At 42.5% G+C, this 17,042-nt stretch overlaps 1 protein-coding gene across 1 annotated transcript in view; it reads left to right on the top strand.

The window, feature by feature from the left end:
• Positions 1-17,042, top strand: part of Lgi1 (leucine rich glioma inactivated 1) — a 46,516-nt gene that overhangs the window by 25,488 nt on the left and 3,986 nt on the right. The window contains exons 5-7 of the mRNA XM_005063633.4: positions 6,425-6,496; positions 9,086-9,255; positions 9,538-9,702. Of these exons, the coding sequence (XP_005063690.1) occupies positions 6,425-6,496; positions 9,086-9,255; positions 9,538-9,702 (407 nt within the window). The remainder of the gene's footprint in view (positions 1-6,424; positions 6,497-9,085; positions 9,256-9,537; positions 9,703-17,042) is intronic.

Raw genomic sequence — 17,042 nt, 5'->3', positions numbered from 1 at the left:
TTCTTTTATTCCAAATTACAAAAAAAAAAAAGGCTTGTTCATTAGGAAACTTCAGATCTGTACCAACTATTTAGGCCTTAAAGTTAAATGTGCTACAATAGCTTGGGTATGGATTGTACCTGACAGCTCATGAAGGAGTTTAGTCCCTGAAGTCTATGCTAATGGCATTAAAAGGGTGGAAAATAAACCAGGTTTGGATAATGTCTTTGGGCTGAAGCCCACATGGCTGAATCCTGGAGAGGTGTCACCTGCTTTTTTCTGTGCCTAGATAAGAGATCTTCCTCTACCCAGTGTGGACTCCCTCTCGTCCTCCCTCCCTCCCGTCCTCCCTGCCTCCCGTCCTCCCTCCCTCTCATCCTCCCTCCCATCCTCCCTCCAGTCCTCCCTCCCTCCCATCCTCCCTCCAGTCCTCCCTCCCTCCCGTCCTCCCTGCCTCCCATCCTCCCTGCCTCTCGTACTCCCTCCCTCCCATCCTCCCTCCAGTCCTCCCTCCCGTCCTCCCTCCCTCGTATCCTCCCTGCCTCCCATCCTCCCTCCCTCCTGTCCTCCCTCCCTCCATCCTCCCTTCCTCCCGTCCTCCCTTCGTCCTCCCTCCCTCCGTCCTCCCTCCCTCTGTCCTCCCTTCTTCCGTCCTCCCTCCCTCCCGTCCTCCTTCCCTCCGTCCTCCCTCCCTCTGTCCTCCCTGCCTCCCGTCCTCCCTGCCTCTTGTCCTCCCACCCTCCCATCCTCCCTCCCATCCTCCCTTCCTCCGTCCTCCCTCCCTCCCGTCCTCCCTTCCTCCGTCCTCCCTCCCTCCGTCCTCCCTCCCTCCCGTCCTCCCTCCCTCCATCCTCCCTCCCTCCTGTCCTCCCTCCCTCCCGTCCTCCCTTCCTCCACCCTCCCTCCCTCCATCCTCCCTCCCTCCTGTCCTCCCTGCCTCCCGTCCTCCCTCCCATCCTCCCTCCCTCCGTCCTCCCTCCCTCCCATCCTCCCTGCCTCCCTCTTTGCCTCTCTCTCTTCTTCCCTTCCTCCCTTGGCATCTTTCCTTTCCTCCCAGCCTCCCTTCCTCTCTCTCCCTCCTTGATTCCCTCCCTCCCTTCCTGGCTCACCCCGCCCTCCCTCTCTCTCCCTGCCCCACTCCCTCCCTCCCTGCCATCCCACAATATTTATTTATTTGAAGTTATATGCTGAGGGCACCAACATATTCTTCAAGCTCTGGAAGCAGAACCACCCTTGGAGTAGTGAATGGCGAGGAATCACTCTCTCCAGTCTCTCGCTGCCCTGTCCTCACCCCTCCATTAGCCCCACCTGATAGTCCAAGTCTCTCTACTTCCTAGAAAAAAACCCTTGTCAGAGGCAGTGACTCTTAACCATGTGGCTTAAAGTACCGCTTCCAGAATCATCTGATTATTATTAAAGATGAAGCCATAAGCATTTCACAGGGAAAAGTACAAAAATGTGATTTAAGAGCAAGATTAGAACTTGGAGAGCATTCCGACCTAAGAGAACTGGCTTCATAGAAAATTGCCAAAACTCAAGCCTGCCTCCCATTCCCAGCCCCCACCAGTTTCCACTGCACTCTGGAGCTGATTTGCAGAACCTGATACTGAATCTGGCAGAGGCTGACTTGGGTCAAAGCAAGGCCCTACTTTTCCTCAGCTCATCCCAGATGAAAGCCTGACACCTCAGGAGGCCATGGGGTTCCCAGACCACTTTCCCTTTCACACTCCTAAGGTTTCTTCCTCTTATTCCTAAGAGAAGTTCTCATGGCTAGTAATAAAACTTGGCTCTGATTTAACCCTTGCACTTATCAGAGTATCTCAAAGAAGAGAGCTTTGAAGAGAAACGAGGTCCAGACACCAGTTCATAGTTCCATTCTTGCAGGTCATTGCTCTTTAGGACAACAAAGACGAGAGATCTTGGAGCACAGGATCAGTGATGTGGTACCAGACTCACTTGTTTTAGGTGGCTGTGTTAGTGATGGGAAGAAGGCTTGGCTATGATGAGTATTTTTCTTCTTCATTGCCTTAAAAATAATTTTTGCCTTCTCAAAAAAACGTCTTAGTGTGGTGAAATAATTAGTACATGGATATATGTATCAATATGTGTGTCAATAAAAGCAAAAGATAAACCCCTAGGACTACTAAGCCATGGAGTTTTCTTCCTAAGAAAGAGAAAATGATGGTTTCACTGTTCTAAATTGAGATGGCTCAGCAGTTAGGAGCATTTGTTTCTCTTCCAGAGAACTGGAATTCAGTTCCCAGAACTCATGTTGGGTAACTAGCTTACAACCACCAATAATTCTAGGTCCAAGGGGATCTGGCAAACGCTTCTGACCTCAAGGGCATACACACAGATGCAGACACAAAAATAGGCATAAACACAGGCACACACACACAAACACATACACACACACACATAAACATACAGAGACACATATAGACACACACACATAGGCACACACACACATTCACAGGCATACACACAGAATTTCATGCAAACAAAATCACACACAAATAAATACTACATCTTTTAAAGTGTATAAGCTATAAGTTTTCATGACAAGAAAAGATTCATTTTGGGATCTTGACACACGTAAACCATAAAACTTCTCCCACAGGCACAACAGTTTTCCTAGAATCCATTGCAAAGGAGTAGGTACAAAGTCATTAGTAGCTGTGTTTGTTAATTGTCACAGTGAATGAAACCCACTCTTTGCTCAGTTTCTTGCAGCTGTGATAACAGACACCCAGAGAGGCCAGCCTGGCAGGGGCACATTCCTGACCACGATGGGGCTCAGACAGGTCCTTAACTAAGGGAGACCGGGGGTTGGAGCTACATCAGGCGTTTCAACGAGAGTTTCTGCCGTGGAAGAGGATAATATGAAACTGTTTCTCTGTGAAGCTGGCATGCAGGGATGTGGGGAGTCTGAGGAAATGTACTGCAGATTGGAAAACTTGATGCTGAGGATCAATGTGGAATCTGAAGGATACCTAACCCAATAACCCTAATCTTAAAGTAAAGCAGAAAGTGCTGTCTCAGGTCCTGCATCTGTCCAAGCTGCCTAATAGGCCCCAGATCTCATTCTCTTTACTCTTTTGGTAAAAATCAAATGTTGAGCAAGCTGCAAAGAGCCTTTTACCCTTGGTAGCCCTGGCCTAGTGCCCTAGGCATCCCTCCTTTGTGGCCCTCAGGCACCTGTGATGGACTCTGGAGGCCCCAGGCCCTTTTCACTACTGGCTTTAACATACACAGGACTCACAGCAGTGCCTCAGGGGGATAGCCTCCATCAACAGTGTGTATGTATTCCCATAGACCTTTGTAAACCTATAGACCTATATCCTCTCTGCCTGGAGAGCACACTCTACATACTGTTGACTCTGAGTCTGTTTTCACTTAGGCATTTTATAATGCATCAGAATCTGCCCCCTTTTTGTAAATCTATGAAGTATCGAGTGTTAATTGTGAATGTAGCTTATTTTCATATTCGCTTATTAACAGAAATGTTGCCTGATCCCAATTCTTCACAGCTGCAGACAATGGCAGATGTGTATGCAATGGGATGCTAGTATTTCCGATTTCTCCTCATTCAAGAATTGTTAAACACCCTTAACTGGCCCATGACCCTAATTCTACCCCACCTCACGTTTGCCTACAGTTTTGCCGATCCCCTCCTGTGCCTGTGGTATATTTTCTACACCTGCCACTCAGCCTGCATAGAAGCTTGCTTTCTCAGGACCCGTTCGGTTTTCCGAAGTTACTCCCAGGCTCTGCCAGCTTTATTTCCTGGGTGTTGTCTTCTCACACCCCTCTGCCTGAGCTCTGCTCATCCAAATGCGACACTAATGTCACCAGGGCTTCCCAGGACCCAGAGAAGCTGTCTGAAATCCAGTCCAGGGCGGAGAGCACAGGAACGCCTTCTTCATGTGTCCGCCTTATCTCCTCTTGGTCCATTTCTTAGGCCAGGCAGCTATCTCGGTCTTACTGTTCACCAAACGTAGACATGAGGTGCCATCCAATTCTGTGACTAATAACCCTTCACATCATCCGTTGTCTTGCTACATGTGGGCAACCATGACAGTTTATTCATCCATTTCTGAATATTGTTTCCTGGACAATGTGCATACAGGAGACTTTTTCCTTTGCCTCCACAGCCTAGCCCTGTTTTTTTTGTTGTTGTTGTTGTTTGTTTGTTTTCTTTAGAGCAATCCCTATAGCAAATATTATCCTAGGTTATCTCATTTTCTTTCTTTATTTTCACTTTCTTTTTCTAACAGTCTTTGAGATGAGATCGTTATTTTTTCATTTTAAAATGAAAATTACAAAGTTGAGTTGTATTTTAGTCAGTTTTATTTTATTTTATTTTGCTACTGTAACAAGCACCTGTCATAATCAACTTGTAAGAGGAGAGATTCATATTGCTCCCACTTTTAGAGACTTGAGGTTTGTGATTGGTTTAGGGCTATGGTAGCACATCATGGCGGGAATGCATGGGGGAATTAAAGTCATAATATTCACACAAAACATAGACAAATAGGAAGTGTATTAGTTACTTTTCTATTGTGTGATAAAAACTGCCACCCAAAGCAACTTAGGGAGGATCGGGTTTATTTGGCTTCTGTATCCCAGTCACAGTCCACTGAAGGAAGCAAAGGCGGGAACTTGAAGGCAAGAAGCAGGAACTTGAAGGAGAAGCAACTTTCTCAGCCTGCTTTCTTACGTACCCTGGGACCACCTGCCCAAGGATGGCACGGTTCACAGAGGGCTGGACACTTTCACATCAATCATCCGTCAAGAAAATGTCCCACAGGCCTGCCTATAGACCAGTCTGATGGAGGCATTGTCTTAGCTGAGAGTCCCTCCTCTCTGATGACTCTACCTTGTATCAAGTTGACAAAGCCTAACCAGCATAGGCAGGAACAAGAGTCACAATCACCTTTCCAGGATGCATCCCAAGTGGTCTCCCACTAGACCCCTCTCCTTTAAATGTCTACCATTTCCCAGTAACAGCAGAGGCTGGGGACCAAACCCCAACGCGTGGCCTGCAGCAGGTGTTCTGCACCTGTGTAGCATGACTCTTAAAGATGCAGAACCTAAGTAATCCAGCTGCAATACGGTGATGGTTTCTACCCAGCTCAGACTGACAGCAAAACCACGCCCTTCACTACCAAACCCACTGTCAAGGAGACTTGAACTTGCTGACTCTTTTTCCATTCTTACATTCCATGGTTCATTGAAAAACAAGTTTTGGCATCTAGTAGTAATTTCTTTTCTATTTTTTTTTCGAGACAGGGTTTCTCTGTATTGCTTTGGAGGTTGTTCTAGAACTCGCTCTGTAGACAGGCTGGCCTCAAACTCACAGAGATCTGCCTGCCTCTGCCTCCAGAGTGCTGGGATTAAAGGTGTGAGCCACCAATGAATGCCAGGCTATAGTAGTAATTTCTAAAACCAACAAAACAGCATAATTAATTTCTAAAACCCATGCATGCTTGTTATTTAAGGGGAATAGATAAAAGACAGAGAGGACCCTGGTGAATGTTTTAAAAGGATGTCAAGAGAATTCTCAAAGATCTTTGAGACCAACAAGAAGCCCTTCTGCTCTAGTTTAAATGCTATTGTGACAAAACCCCCAAAAGTGTCAGTACCTGGTTTCCTTCCCAGGGCTTGATCGTGTCTGTTTTTCTGTAATATGCATCGGTTTCTCTTACCTTGTTACCTTCAGAACTATTTCCTGCTTGTTAACCATTATCAGACTCGTTCTAGTCATGTGTGAAGCACAAACTAGGAAGAGAAAGAAAATAATTCTGTGATAACAGGGTAAGAATCTGAAGACAGGAATAATTAAAGAGGATGGACTAAGGAACATTAGTAAGAAAGCTTTTTGCCAAGATGAACCGAAAAGGCAAAAGCCAGAAACAAGAGAATGTCCTTCAGAAAGAAGAAAGGACGCGAAGACAAAGGAATTGGAAGTTTAGCTGCTCTCGGAAGCCAGGGGAGGTGGGGGAGGAAGTCAAAGTCCCAGCCAAAAGCCGGAGGGCATTTGGGTGTGAAAATTACCATTAGTGTGGTTGGTCGGCCATCAGCCATCACTTGGGAAGCACCTTCTAGACTGGACCTGTAGAGTATGAGCCTCGGATTATGAATTCAAAGAAGGATGCCCAAGCATCAATCTGCTGATGGTTTATTTATTGATGCTGTTACCTCAAGTCAGTATCAAGACGTATCAAGTGCTATCTCAGTGCTAAGTGGATGTTGAAACAAAGAGGTCAGAAATTGAAAATTCAACAACAGAAATTTGAGTAGTATCTTGGGAAAACAAAAGTACTCCATATAATTTAATAGACTGAAAATGATTTTTAAAAAGAACTTATAAATAACCTTTATCATAAATAGTGTTTATTTAATTTTTCACTACATTTTTGTATCACTTTTTTTTTCTTTCCAGGAGTCTTGCAAACAACAATCTGCAGACACTCCCAAAAGATATTTTCAAAGGCCTGGATTCTTTAACAAATGTGTAAGAGGACCTAAGAAATCACTGGCTAACTAATGTGAAATGATTAGTGAGACCTGATATTGATGATTAGTGTTTTTAATTGGCTTTAAAATTAGAGTGTTTTAATTGACTTCACTCTTAAATCTACATAGATTAAATGTTTGGATTCTTTTATGATTTAGCATAGGAAATTCTGAATACACAGTACTGCATTATTTTGACAAAGTGTGTGCCTGTCCATGAGGATGAGTGGGGGAACCTGGAAAGGAGAGACCGCCACAAAAATCTCAAGATCTCTTTTTTCTCATGAGGTCCAGGAAGTAGGGCTACAAAGAAAAAACATAAAGGAGTCTGGGAAACTGACAGAGTAAGATGAAAGGTTACACCCATGGGTTGGTCAGGCAACAGAAACAGAGCAGGAAGTGGGGGAAGGGAGGAGAGTTTGCCTTTTCTCTCATTAGCCTGAACAACAACTCTAGGCTTAATCCCCAGGAATTTGGCTTAAGCCCCAGGAAGGGAATGAACTTAATTACTTTTGACCCCTTTTCAAACAAAAGAGCTTTCAAACTTTGACTTTTAAGCTTCGGAGTGAAAGATCTTCGCAAGGAATTTGTATATTTTTGTGGTAAGCAAAGCAAGTTCTATATGCTCAACCCTCCCCAAAGCAATTTAGTCTCCTTAAATTTTCCAGAACATTAGCAGGGCATTTAAATGTCATAAAGTAGAATAAAGGAACAAATGAAAAGATGTATGGGAACTTTTTTTTTTACTATCACTTACTTTGCTATTAAATATATAGAAAGAAAATTAAATATAAATGTGTCATGAGACTTAAATTACTTTTTCATTCAGATTTTGATGGAACCAAGAGAGAAAGTAAATGTAATAACACACACAGAGAATATTGATCTATATTAATATCTACAAAACAGCTTTCTCTAATAACAACAAAAAACCCAAGTTAAGAATTTCCTCCTAAGTCTAGAATTTAACTTCAAATCAAAAAGCTGATAAAATCCTCTTTGTTCTTTGCAGTTGTAACCAACTCTTCCATCACGCCTACTTTTCCAATTACTGAAAACTGATTCATTTGAGCAAGTGTCCAAATCAAGAACCTTCCTTGAGAACCCCACAAATATCTGCTCTGATTTACAATAGCCAGAAGGGCTGGCACTCTTGGGATAAGGTCACTTCTAGGAATGTTTTGGAAGTTAGATAATGCCCCATGGTTTGCCTAGTGTATAGTTAGTTCATCCTGGGGCCTGTATCTCATTCTGTGTCAGTGTAACACTTAAAATCTGGCTCAGTCTCCCAGGGAATCCCAGAATGAGTTCAACCCAAATCAAGGATTATTTTAGAAAATACAAGGATTCATGATAACTTATCTTTTAGTGGATTTGTTATGATTTTTTAATGAACATATACTTTACCAAATATTTAAATACTCACACATTTAAAATTATTTATGTGCTGTGTGAAGAATGGGCAGCATGTATCTTATGAATTCTGTGTGACCAGAAAAGAAATGGAAGATCTTCGCAGAGTAAATAAAGAATTGGTGAGTCAGAACCATGTGTGGAAATTTAAACTCGTTTAAATGCTGCCACACAGTTTATTACAGGCATGGGTTGTTGTAGGTAGTATGTCTGCATTAACTCGACTATGGCAAAGTCATTTCTTATTAAAGTGGAATTTGTAGACCACAGAATTGGGTCAAGATTAACTATGTCTATGAAGAAGAAAAGCCAGTGGCTCACTGGATTTAATTAAATATCATACAGCAATCACCACACTCTGTCTTCTAGATCGAATAACTTAGCCACTGGTCGCTGATAGCCACGGGTCCCTAGAGTGCACAGCTAATACAAATGAGGCACCAAGCTTTCAGTTTTACATTTATTTGTCTATTTATTTATTTTGGTCCTAGGTATTGAGCCTGACCTTTTAATAAGCTAAACATGCACAGATACACTCAGGGCCATTACTTTTTTTTAAAGATTTAAGTCGAATTTTTTTTCTCATTTTAGTATATTAGAAAATCACATTTGGAATAACTTATATATGTGAATCTATTTTTGAACTATAAACTTTATGAACTCTAAATACAGATCATGTACTTCTGATGAGAATTTAGCATCTAAACTGAGATATAAGGATAAACTCTACAGAGGTCGCCAAAGATAATATCAAAAAAGGAGAAAATAGAATATTGATTAATCAACTTGCTATGTCTACAGTGTTTATATTGATTACACACCCAGATGATGAAAATTTTAATGTGTTGGAAGAAATGAAACATTATTTCTCTTTAGGTTTCTTTAGAATCCCTATAGAAAAAAAATGCAGCTTAGACATATGACTCGTGCATTATTTCCTTAGAGTCCACTCTTCTGGTCTAAGACACCATTGAATCCAAACAAGAACAGGTTATGAGGTTCTGGGGTAGCCTTAAAGGGTGCTCTGTGATCATTATCTGAACCCAAGCTGAAAGAACAGTCAGTCAAGTTCAACATTAATGATAGAGCATGTGCAGGTTAATGCTGAAGTTGGTCATGCTTGGGCCATGACAGGACCCATGTACTGCAAATGCAGCAGAGGTTTCTGTTTCAGGGACCTGAGAGGGAACTCATTTAATTGTGACTGTAAATTGAAGTGGCTGGTGGAATGGCTCGGCCACACCAATGCAACCGTGGAAGACATCTACTGCGAAGGCCCCCCGGAATATAAGAAACGCAAAATCAATAGCCTCTCCCCCAAGGATTTTGATTGTATCATTACAGGTAATGTATGGAAACCCATTTTATAGCAGAAAATTATTTTTAAAAAGGGTACGTTTTTGCAAATATAAAAATTGATTTTAATATGTATAGAACCATCTGAGAAATGTAATGTGTGAAACATTATGAACCTTTAAAACTTTACATGCTTTAAAAACAGTAGAATTGCCATTTTACTATTTCTCTGAAATAAATATATTTCTTGTGAGTGTTTGGGATCTAGCCAAGGAGCGAGGCATTAGTATTAGCTCACATTTATTCATCCTCCTCTCCTATTTTTTGCAGAATTTGCAAAATCCCAAGATCTACCTTATCAGTCACTGTCCATAGATACTTTTTCTTATATGAATGATGAATATGTGGTCATTGCTCAGCCTTTTACTGGAAAATGTATTTTCCTGGAATGGGACCATGTAGAGAAGACCTTCCGGAATTATGACAACATTACAGGTATGAAGAATCTAACAATATTGAGTAGAACATTAAACTGCTTTGACCAAGGGCAACAGAAATGGAAGAGTTTATAAGAAATGCTTTGACTGGTCTTAGTGGCATTAACCCCAACTTTCTACTAAGTGACTTGAGAGTGCCTGCTAAATTGTAGCTAATCCTTAATTCCTTTACTTAAATAAGAATAGTATCTGAATCACAGGGCTGTTAGTAAGGAAATGTGATCGTGTATTTAAGAAACTTAGCATAGTACTGAGCATACTAAATATACTCTAAAGGATTACTTTTCTTCAGAGTAAAAGCAATGAATCACAATGATGAGCTCTAACCTAGGTTCTGCCACTATTTAGCTAGACAAGTCCATTGCCTTAGCTTTAATCTCATTGTTCCTAACTTGAAAATAAGAAGGTAAAATAAATTGGGCTTGGTGGTGCTCATCTGGGATCCCAGCACTTAGAAGCTGAGGCAGGGGATCAACTGAGCCCAACCACATAGCAAAACCCTGTCCCTAAACAAACAAGACCCCACTAACAGAAGGATGCATGGCTGGGGAGAAGGCTCTCTGAGTGCTGTGCTGGCTGCACAAGCACAGAGAACTGAGTTTGGATCCCTAGCATCCTTGCAAAAACCTGCCATAGTGGCAAGTATCTGCCTGTAACTTCAGCTTTGGAGAGCTCAGACAGGCAGAGCCTGGGGGCTCACTAGCTAGCCAATCTGGCCAAATCAGTGAGCTTCAGGTTCAGTGAGAGACCCTATCTCAAAACAGTGGAGAAGCAATTGAGGAAGACACCAAACATTGACCCCTGAACTCTGCACAGCACACAAGGGTGAGTGCACCCCCAATACATATATGCATAAACACCACACACACACATTGGGTGGGGTGGGGGAGAACTTTTTTAAAATGAAAAAGAAAGTGAAAATGAACAGTTTCCTGTTTCTAGCCCTAAGAAAGAGTTTGTATGGCTGGGATCAGCACAAACACACGAATGAATACACACAGCACAAAAATATGGTTATCATAATTAAATCTGCTTGAATTTGGAGTAAGTGAATTAAATAAGAAGGCCCTCAAACTCTCAACTCTCAGACTCTGCTGCACATTTTAATAAAATGTTAATGCATTCCTTGAAACAAAAAGGGCTTTGTGGGCCAGTAAATCTGTAAGCCATATCTGCCTCTTGAAGGTTCATAATAAACATAGTAGATTATGAAAAATCCTGCAGTGTGGAAACCTATTGTCAATGTTTTTCTTAATTTGTTCATAGAGTCCATTTTTTATCCATGAGAACTGTTACTTGAGAGATTCTCTTAACTTTTGTTGCCATTTCAACAGTTTTTAAAATTGTAAGATATCAATCAACATAGTTCTGAAAGCTGTTCTTTTTTAACATCTTGACGATGAACTGGCAGGATGGCACGCTCTTGCCATCATTAGCTGGACAGGGTACCACACCATTGTAACCCTGGTACTTACTTGGGAGGCTGGAGCAGAGGGCTTATGAATTTAAGGCCAGCTTGGGATATACAGTGAGACTCTATCTCCAGCAAAGCAGGGTATAAGGTGTACCACTAGACAAGGTACAAAGAGTCACAGCCATTAATTAGATTTACCAGTGACCGTCAAACCTATCCATCATCAAATGTCCAAATAATCCTTGCTTGATTGTCGTGTCTGCTGCGCGGCCTGTGTCTGAGAACGTGCGGAGGGTGTCGGGGATTGACAACACAGAGACTCGTTCAACGATGTAAAGAAAACTTTAAGCAGGCTCCAAAAAGGTTCAAGAAAACTTCCTAAGAAAGGCTCCCACCAGAGAAGCTTCTGCTCTCTCCTCTACCCTGGCTGGTTCTGCCCTGACCCCAGAAACTGATCTGGGCGTGGCAGAAGAGGTGGTTAGTCTTTGGACAAGGTCGAGGTCAGGGTGGTTTCTGCGGGCAGGCCTTTTCCAGGAACTTAATGCCCCCAGGCATTGTATTGTTTTTAGTAAACATGTTTTTAGTAAACATTGTCTTACAGCTGCCTACTCCCAGGCAGAAGGGGAAGTGGGTCTCTGCTCAAGGTCTGGTGTTCCCACAATTCACCCCTTTTTATTTTTAAATGAGGCACTCCTGGCTTAGGTCAAGTAGGGTCACCCTCCCTTTCCCATCCTTGGGGGACCTTGAACCCCTGTCTTAGGCGGGAGGGGTCTTCCCCACAAGTTGCCCGGCATCAGAGCACCCCAACTTTAAATCATCTGTAACCAACCTTCATGGCTATCGGGATTGCCATGGGCTAGGCTAAGCAATACTTGGTTACCGATCTCTTGCCTCTGGAACAAAGCACGTTTGAGCCCGGCATAAAGCCAGAATGCCTACCGCCACTGCCACCATTTCCAGGACCCCCATTGACATAGCGCCTCTCCATCACCGTACCCATCACCAGATCTGGGCCATAACATTCTACCAGCCTTCGTCTGTTACAAGGGTAACCCACACGTGATTTACATTCTGTTACAAGGGTAACCCGCATGTGATTTACATTTACAATTTGATGAAGTTTACAATTGTTCCAAGATCTGCTCAGGAAAGCATTTAGAAAGTGCACTTACACAGATACATTAGGTACAATCATTGATGTTACACATGTAGCATTATGAAAAATATGAACAATAGGCTTGTTGCACTATCCACAGAGCACCAATTTGTTCCTGTGGTGATGCAGTTTGTTGATTTAACGTCAGCTGATTATGCGACTTGAGTCAAAGTCTCCTTTTTGTCACATTAGGACAAGTTGCATTTCTCCAGAAAAATACACTGGCCTAGGCACGATTCCAGAAACAGGAACCACCAAGTCTGATATTTCAAGTGACCATGTCCTGTTCAATTATTGAAAAGAGGCTTTTGCCCCTCATCACAGTCCATACCATTGTCCAAATGTTTTAAATGGGTCCTTTTTTCTCTATTGGCTTCACGATGAAAACTCATGGGTCCGGAAGGTTGATGCAGCAGGTCTGTTGAGAAACTGGAAATCTCGAACCGACTGTTTTCTTTCTTTCTTGGGCTCTAGATTCGATGACAGCAAGGGTCAGGAACACTGATTTAGGAGATCTCACTCAAACTGGCTTAGGTAGGCTCCCATGGTCTCAGGTCCAGTTTTTCTCTGCTCCATGCCGAAGCTTTTATTCTTTTCCTACAAGAAAACACAAACATGCCCTCAACCCCAAATTAGGGTCTTCTCCACTGTTTAGTGCATGGATGTCTCCATTTGACCTGAGCAATGGTTGTTCAAGTTCCATCATGCCAGAATCTGTCTGAAGCTCACTGGCATTCACATTATAAAATTTTTGAATGAGGAGTGTATTATTTGATGAGTCATGTGGGGACTGGGGACATTATTCCCCCTTTTTTATTTTCTAAAAAAAAATTTTTTTTGGAACTGTTGAAGCTGGACCATAATAGTAGAAGGATTTGTCTACCCTCCTTGGTTAACTATCTAGATAAATTGGGATTACTACTTAGATTATTTGTAGATGCCCATTAAAAAGGACATATCCATTAAATATTTCCCAAAAACTTCTGAAAATCACTCAAAGATTGTAAACTATACTGTGTCCAAATAACTTTTGAAAATTATTTGAAGTCTGTGAGCAGTCTTTCCCAATCTAACCTGTAGAGCTCTCACTAGCTGACAAGGCCTCATTTGCATCTTAAATTTTTCTGTTAAAACATTAACAGACTGGCTGGATGTTCCTTTTGGCTATATTTAAAGCAATCTAGGTAGCTTCTTAACTATTTTTGAAGGGATTTAAGTATCCTTTTAATCATATAAGCAGTTCACACTCACGCATTCACAATCACATTTCATACATACCGGTGTGGCTACACCATACATTCAGAACATGCATGCATCTTTCAGTCATCCTTTTTCCCTAGGTCATGATTAGTCTGTTGCAATGAAGCTTCCTTAATTGAAATCTATGTAAAAGAACAACTCCAGCCAATCCTTGAACTAAGAGGTTAAAAAGTCCTGTATGTTCTCTATCATTCCTCCATTTGAGCTACAGTCATGGGGTACAGCTGTACCTACTCCTTGTAACTCTGTAGATGCAAGGTGGAGAGGCCAAGCTTTTGGCCAAAAGTTTTTAGAGATGACTCACAAAATAGAACTTAAATGTAAACAAAATTTTCCATTCTATATACCTTTGTCTTTTTCTTTTTCTTTACTTAATACCAGTACCTTTTTACTGTTACAAATTTTTTGTTTCACCCATTTTTTTTTTAAATCAGGATTTTTCTGTATTGTTTGAGGCTGTCAGTCCAGCCTGGCCTCGAACTCACAGAGATACGCCTGCCTCTGCCTCCCCAAGTGTTGGGATTAAAGGCGTGTGCCACCACCGCCCAGCTTGTTACCAATTTTTTTTTTTCTGTATTATTTGGAGGCTGTCTTGGAACTTGCTCTATAAACCAGGCTGGCCTTGAACTCAAGAGATCTGCCTGCCTGTGTCTCCCGAGTACTGGGATTAAAGGCGTGTGCTGCCAACGCCCGGCTATTCACCCATTTTCAATCCAACTTTCAACCCAGGATGTTCCCTCATAAAGGCGTGTTGGGATTAAAGGCGTATGCCGCTGGTATTAAAGGCATATGCCGCTGGTATTAAAGGCGTATGCCGCTGGTATTAAAGGCGTATGCCGCTGGCAATCTCTTGGATTCCCCTACTTTCTGACCCTGGTATCAGGCTTAGGAGGGGGAAACTCAGAATGTCTAGTTTCTGACTTTTCAATCTCATTGGCGGCAGCCGCTCCCAATGTATTATTGGTGTTATAAAATTTGATGAACAGGGAGCTGGAATGACTAACTGGCATCAACATGGGGGGGAATACTCACCAACGCCCATATTTCCCTTACCTGAGTGTTCAGCAATGGTTGGATTATCTTTATCATGGTGAGCATTCCTAGTATCCGGAGTAGTATTGGAGTCGACATGCCTGATGCACCGTTCGGGGACCCAAATGGGCTTCTCACTTCCTGGAGGGAAAACACAAACAGCCCCTCGGACCCTAGCTAATAGGGGGGGGTGGGTGGCTGCCATTTTCCTGTAATTAAGTCCTTCCATCTGACCCATCCCAAGGACTGGGAGGGTTTGTTCCAATGTCTCTCCATAGCAGACAAATTATTACGGTCTATGGTCAAAAAATTTAAAATGTAAAGTATGGTGGATAACTGAATATTGGGGGAGGTAACATACTCCCCCTTTTTTATTTTCTTAAAATACTGTTTGAGAGTGGCATGGGTGCACTCCACAATAGCCTGTCCCGTGGGGTTGTGAGGAATACCAAAAGAATGGACAATGTGATGTTCCCTGCAAAAGGCAGCAAAGCGATTGCTGGCATAAGCAGGGCCATTGTCCGTTTTTAGGGCATCAGGAACGCTCATGTAGGCAAAGGCCTGCAGGCAATGAGAAATAACATCTTTAATCTTCTCTCCTGAATGGAGAGAGGCAAAAATCAGTTTAGAATATGTATCCACCGAGACATGCATGTATTTTAATTTCCCTGCCTGCGGCAGGTGAGTGACATCCATTTGCCAGAGATGGCAAATAATCCTTGCTTGATACTGAGGTGAACTGATCTATCCAAACTGAGATTCTTCTAGAACCCCCCTTTTTCTCCAAGAAAGGTCATAGTTCTCTTTCTTCCTGAGTTTCCCAATGTGGAGCAGCTGGGCTCTTTGCTATCTAACCTAAGGCCTTCTGATGAATACACACTCCATCAGCCACTGTTTAATTAAGGAGCTTGCTGCGTCATCAAGGCTGGCCTTGAACCAACAATCTCCTGCTTCAGCCCAAGTGTTAGGATTACATACACAAGCCACTGTGTTCAGCTTGCTCTGGATGACACTGTAGACTAGAAGGAATGACTCACCTGCTCATAGGTTTTGTTTTAGATGACAGTTTAGTTTGTTTCTGCTACTGTAATGAAATACCTTAGGCTGAGTAATTCATAAACAACAGAAATGTATTTCTTACAGATTTGGGAGCTGGGAAGCCCAACAGATTCAGTGTCTTGTAAGAACTTGCTTTCTACTTCAAAGACAGCCCCTTTTCTATGGATGCACAGAGCAAAAGGAAGGACAAAAAAACGTTAAAATGACTCAAGGCCTTTTCTGAGGGCCCCATTGCTGTGATTTAATTACCTCCTAGAGGCATCAGCTCTTCAGACTGTTGCATCGAGGGTTATATTTCCACATGGATTTGGAGATTTACACATTTTCAAGCACACAGATCATAAATAACACATCATTATGATTGCTAGTCTCTCCATCATGGACAGACATCACTGCCCACCTGTAATGTTATTTCTTGCAGAATACATATGTAGCACAGAATCCTTCTCAACACATGCTCATCAAACAGTCACAATAACTCAGTCTCCATGGGTACCTAAGATGAAATCCGATGGCCATCCCTAACACACTCTAATCCTTATTGTGCAGAAGAGAAAACTTGAAAGAAGTCTCAAGTACGGGCAGAGGTGATAGCTTAGTTGGTAACATGTTTGTTATGTGAGTGTGAGAATCTGAGTCTGATTCCCAGAAGCCATAAAAAAAAAACAAATTAAACCAAAACAAACAAACAGCAACAACGAGAAAAACAAACCCTGGGCATGGTGGTGTGCACTCATAAGCCCAGCATTGAGGAGGCAGAAATAGGAGGATCCCTGTGGCTATAGGCCAGTCGACTTAAACCAATTAGGGCACTCCAGGTCCCAGTGAGAGACCCAACTTCCAAAACCAAGATGGCAACAGTTGAAGAATGATATTTGAGGTTGACCTCTGACCTCCACATGCACACATACACACACACACTCACGAGTGTGCACGTGTGCCTTGTTTTTTTTTTTTCCAATTATTAGAGGGACTCTTTCCCTCAATACCCTAGAGCTATAGCAGAAAAGTCTAGGGTAGAGATTTGTGATGTAGGTGTTTGGGTCTCCAAGTCTGAACTCTTTCTATGAGACTGTATTTATAAAAGTTGCTAACAGACACCAGCATAGGCCACTGATAGACCTTTATTTTCATCTGAGGTTTCCACTAAAGAACTTTAAGGAATGTCAACCCATGGCAATACCTGCTCCTCTTTTACTTTTCACAAAGCTTCCTCTGCCTTTTTATTTTCCTCTACAGCCAGTGTCCTAAAGTTCCAGGTCAACCTTGTCTACACAGTAAATACTTCCAGACCAACCAGGGCTACATAGTGAGACCTTGTCTAAATAAATACTTAGCCCAAAGACTCAGATAGATCCATGTTTGAATCCCTAGCTCTGTCATTTGGAGTCAGAATTTAGCCCCTCTGAGTCTGGAA

The sequence above is a fragment of the Mesocricetus auratus genome, unplaced genomic scaffold (assembly GCF_017639785.1).
Source record: "Mesocricetus auratus isolate SY011 unplaced genomic scaffold, BCM_Maur_2.0 Super-Scaffold_4256, whole genome shotgun sequence".
Classification (NCBI taxonomy): Eukaryota; Metazoa; Chordata; class Mammalia; order Rodentia; family Cricetidae; genus Mesocricetus; species Mesocricetus auratus.
Note: the sequence above shows the minus strand (reverse complement) of the source record. Positions and strands in the feature narration are given on the sequence as shown.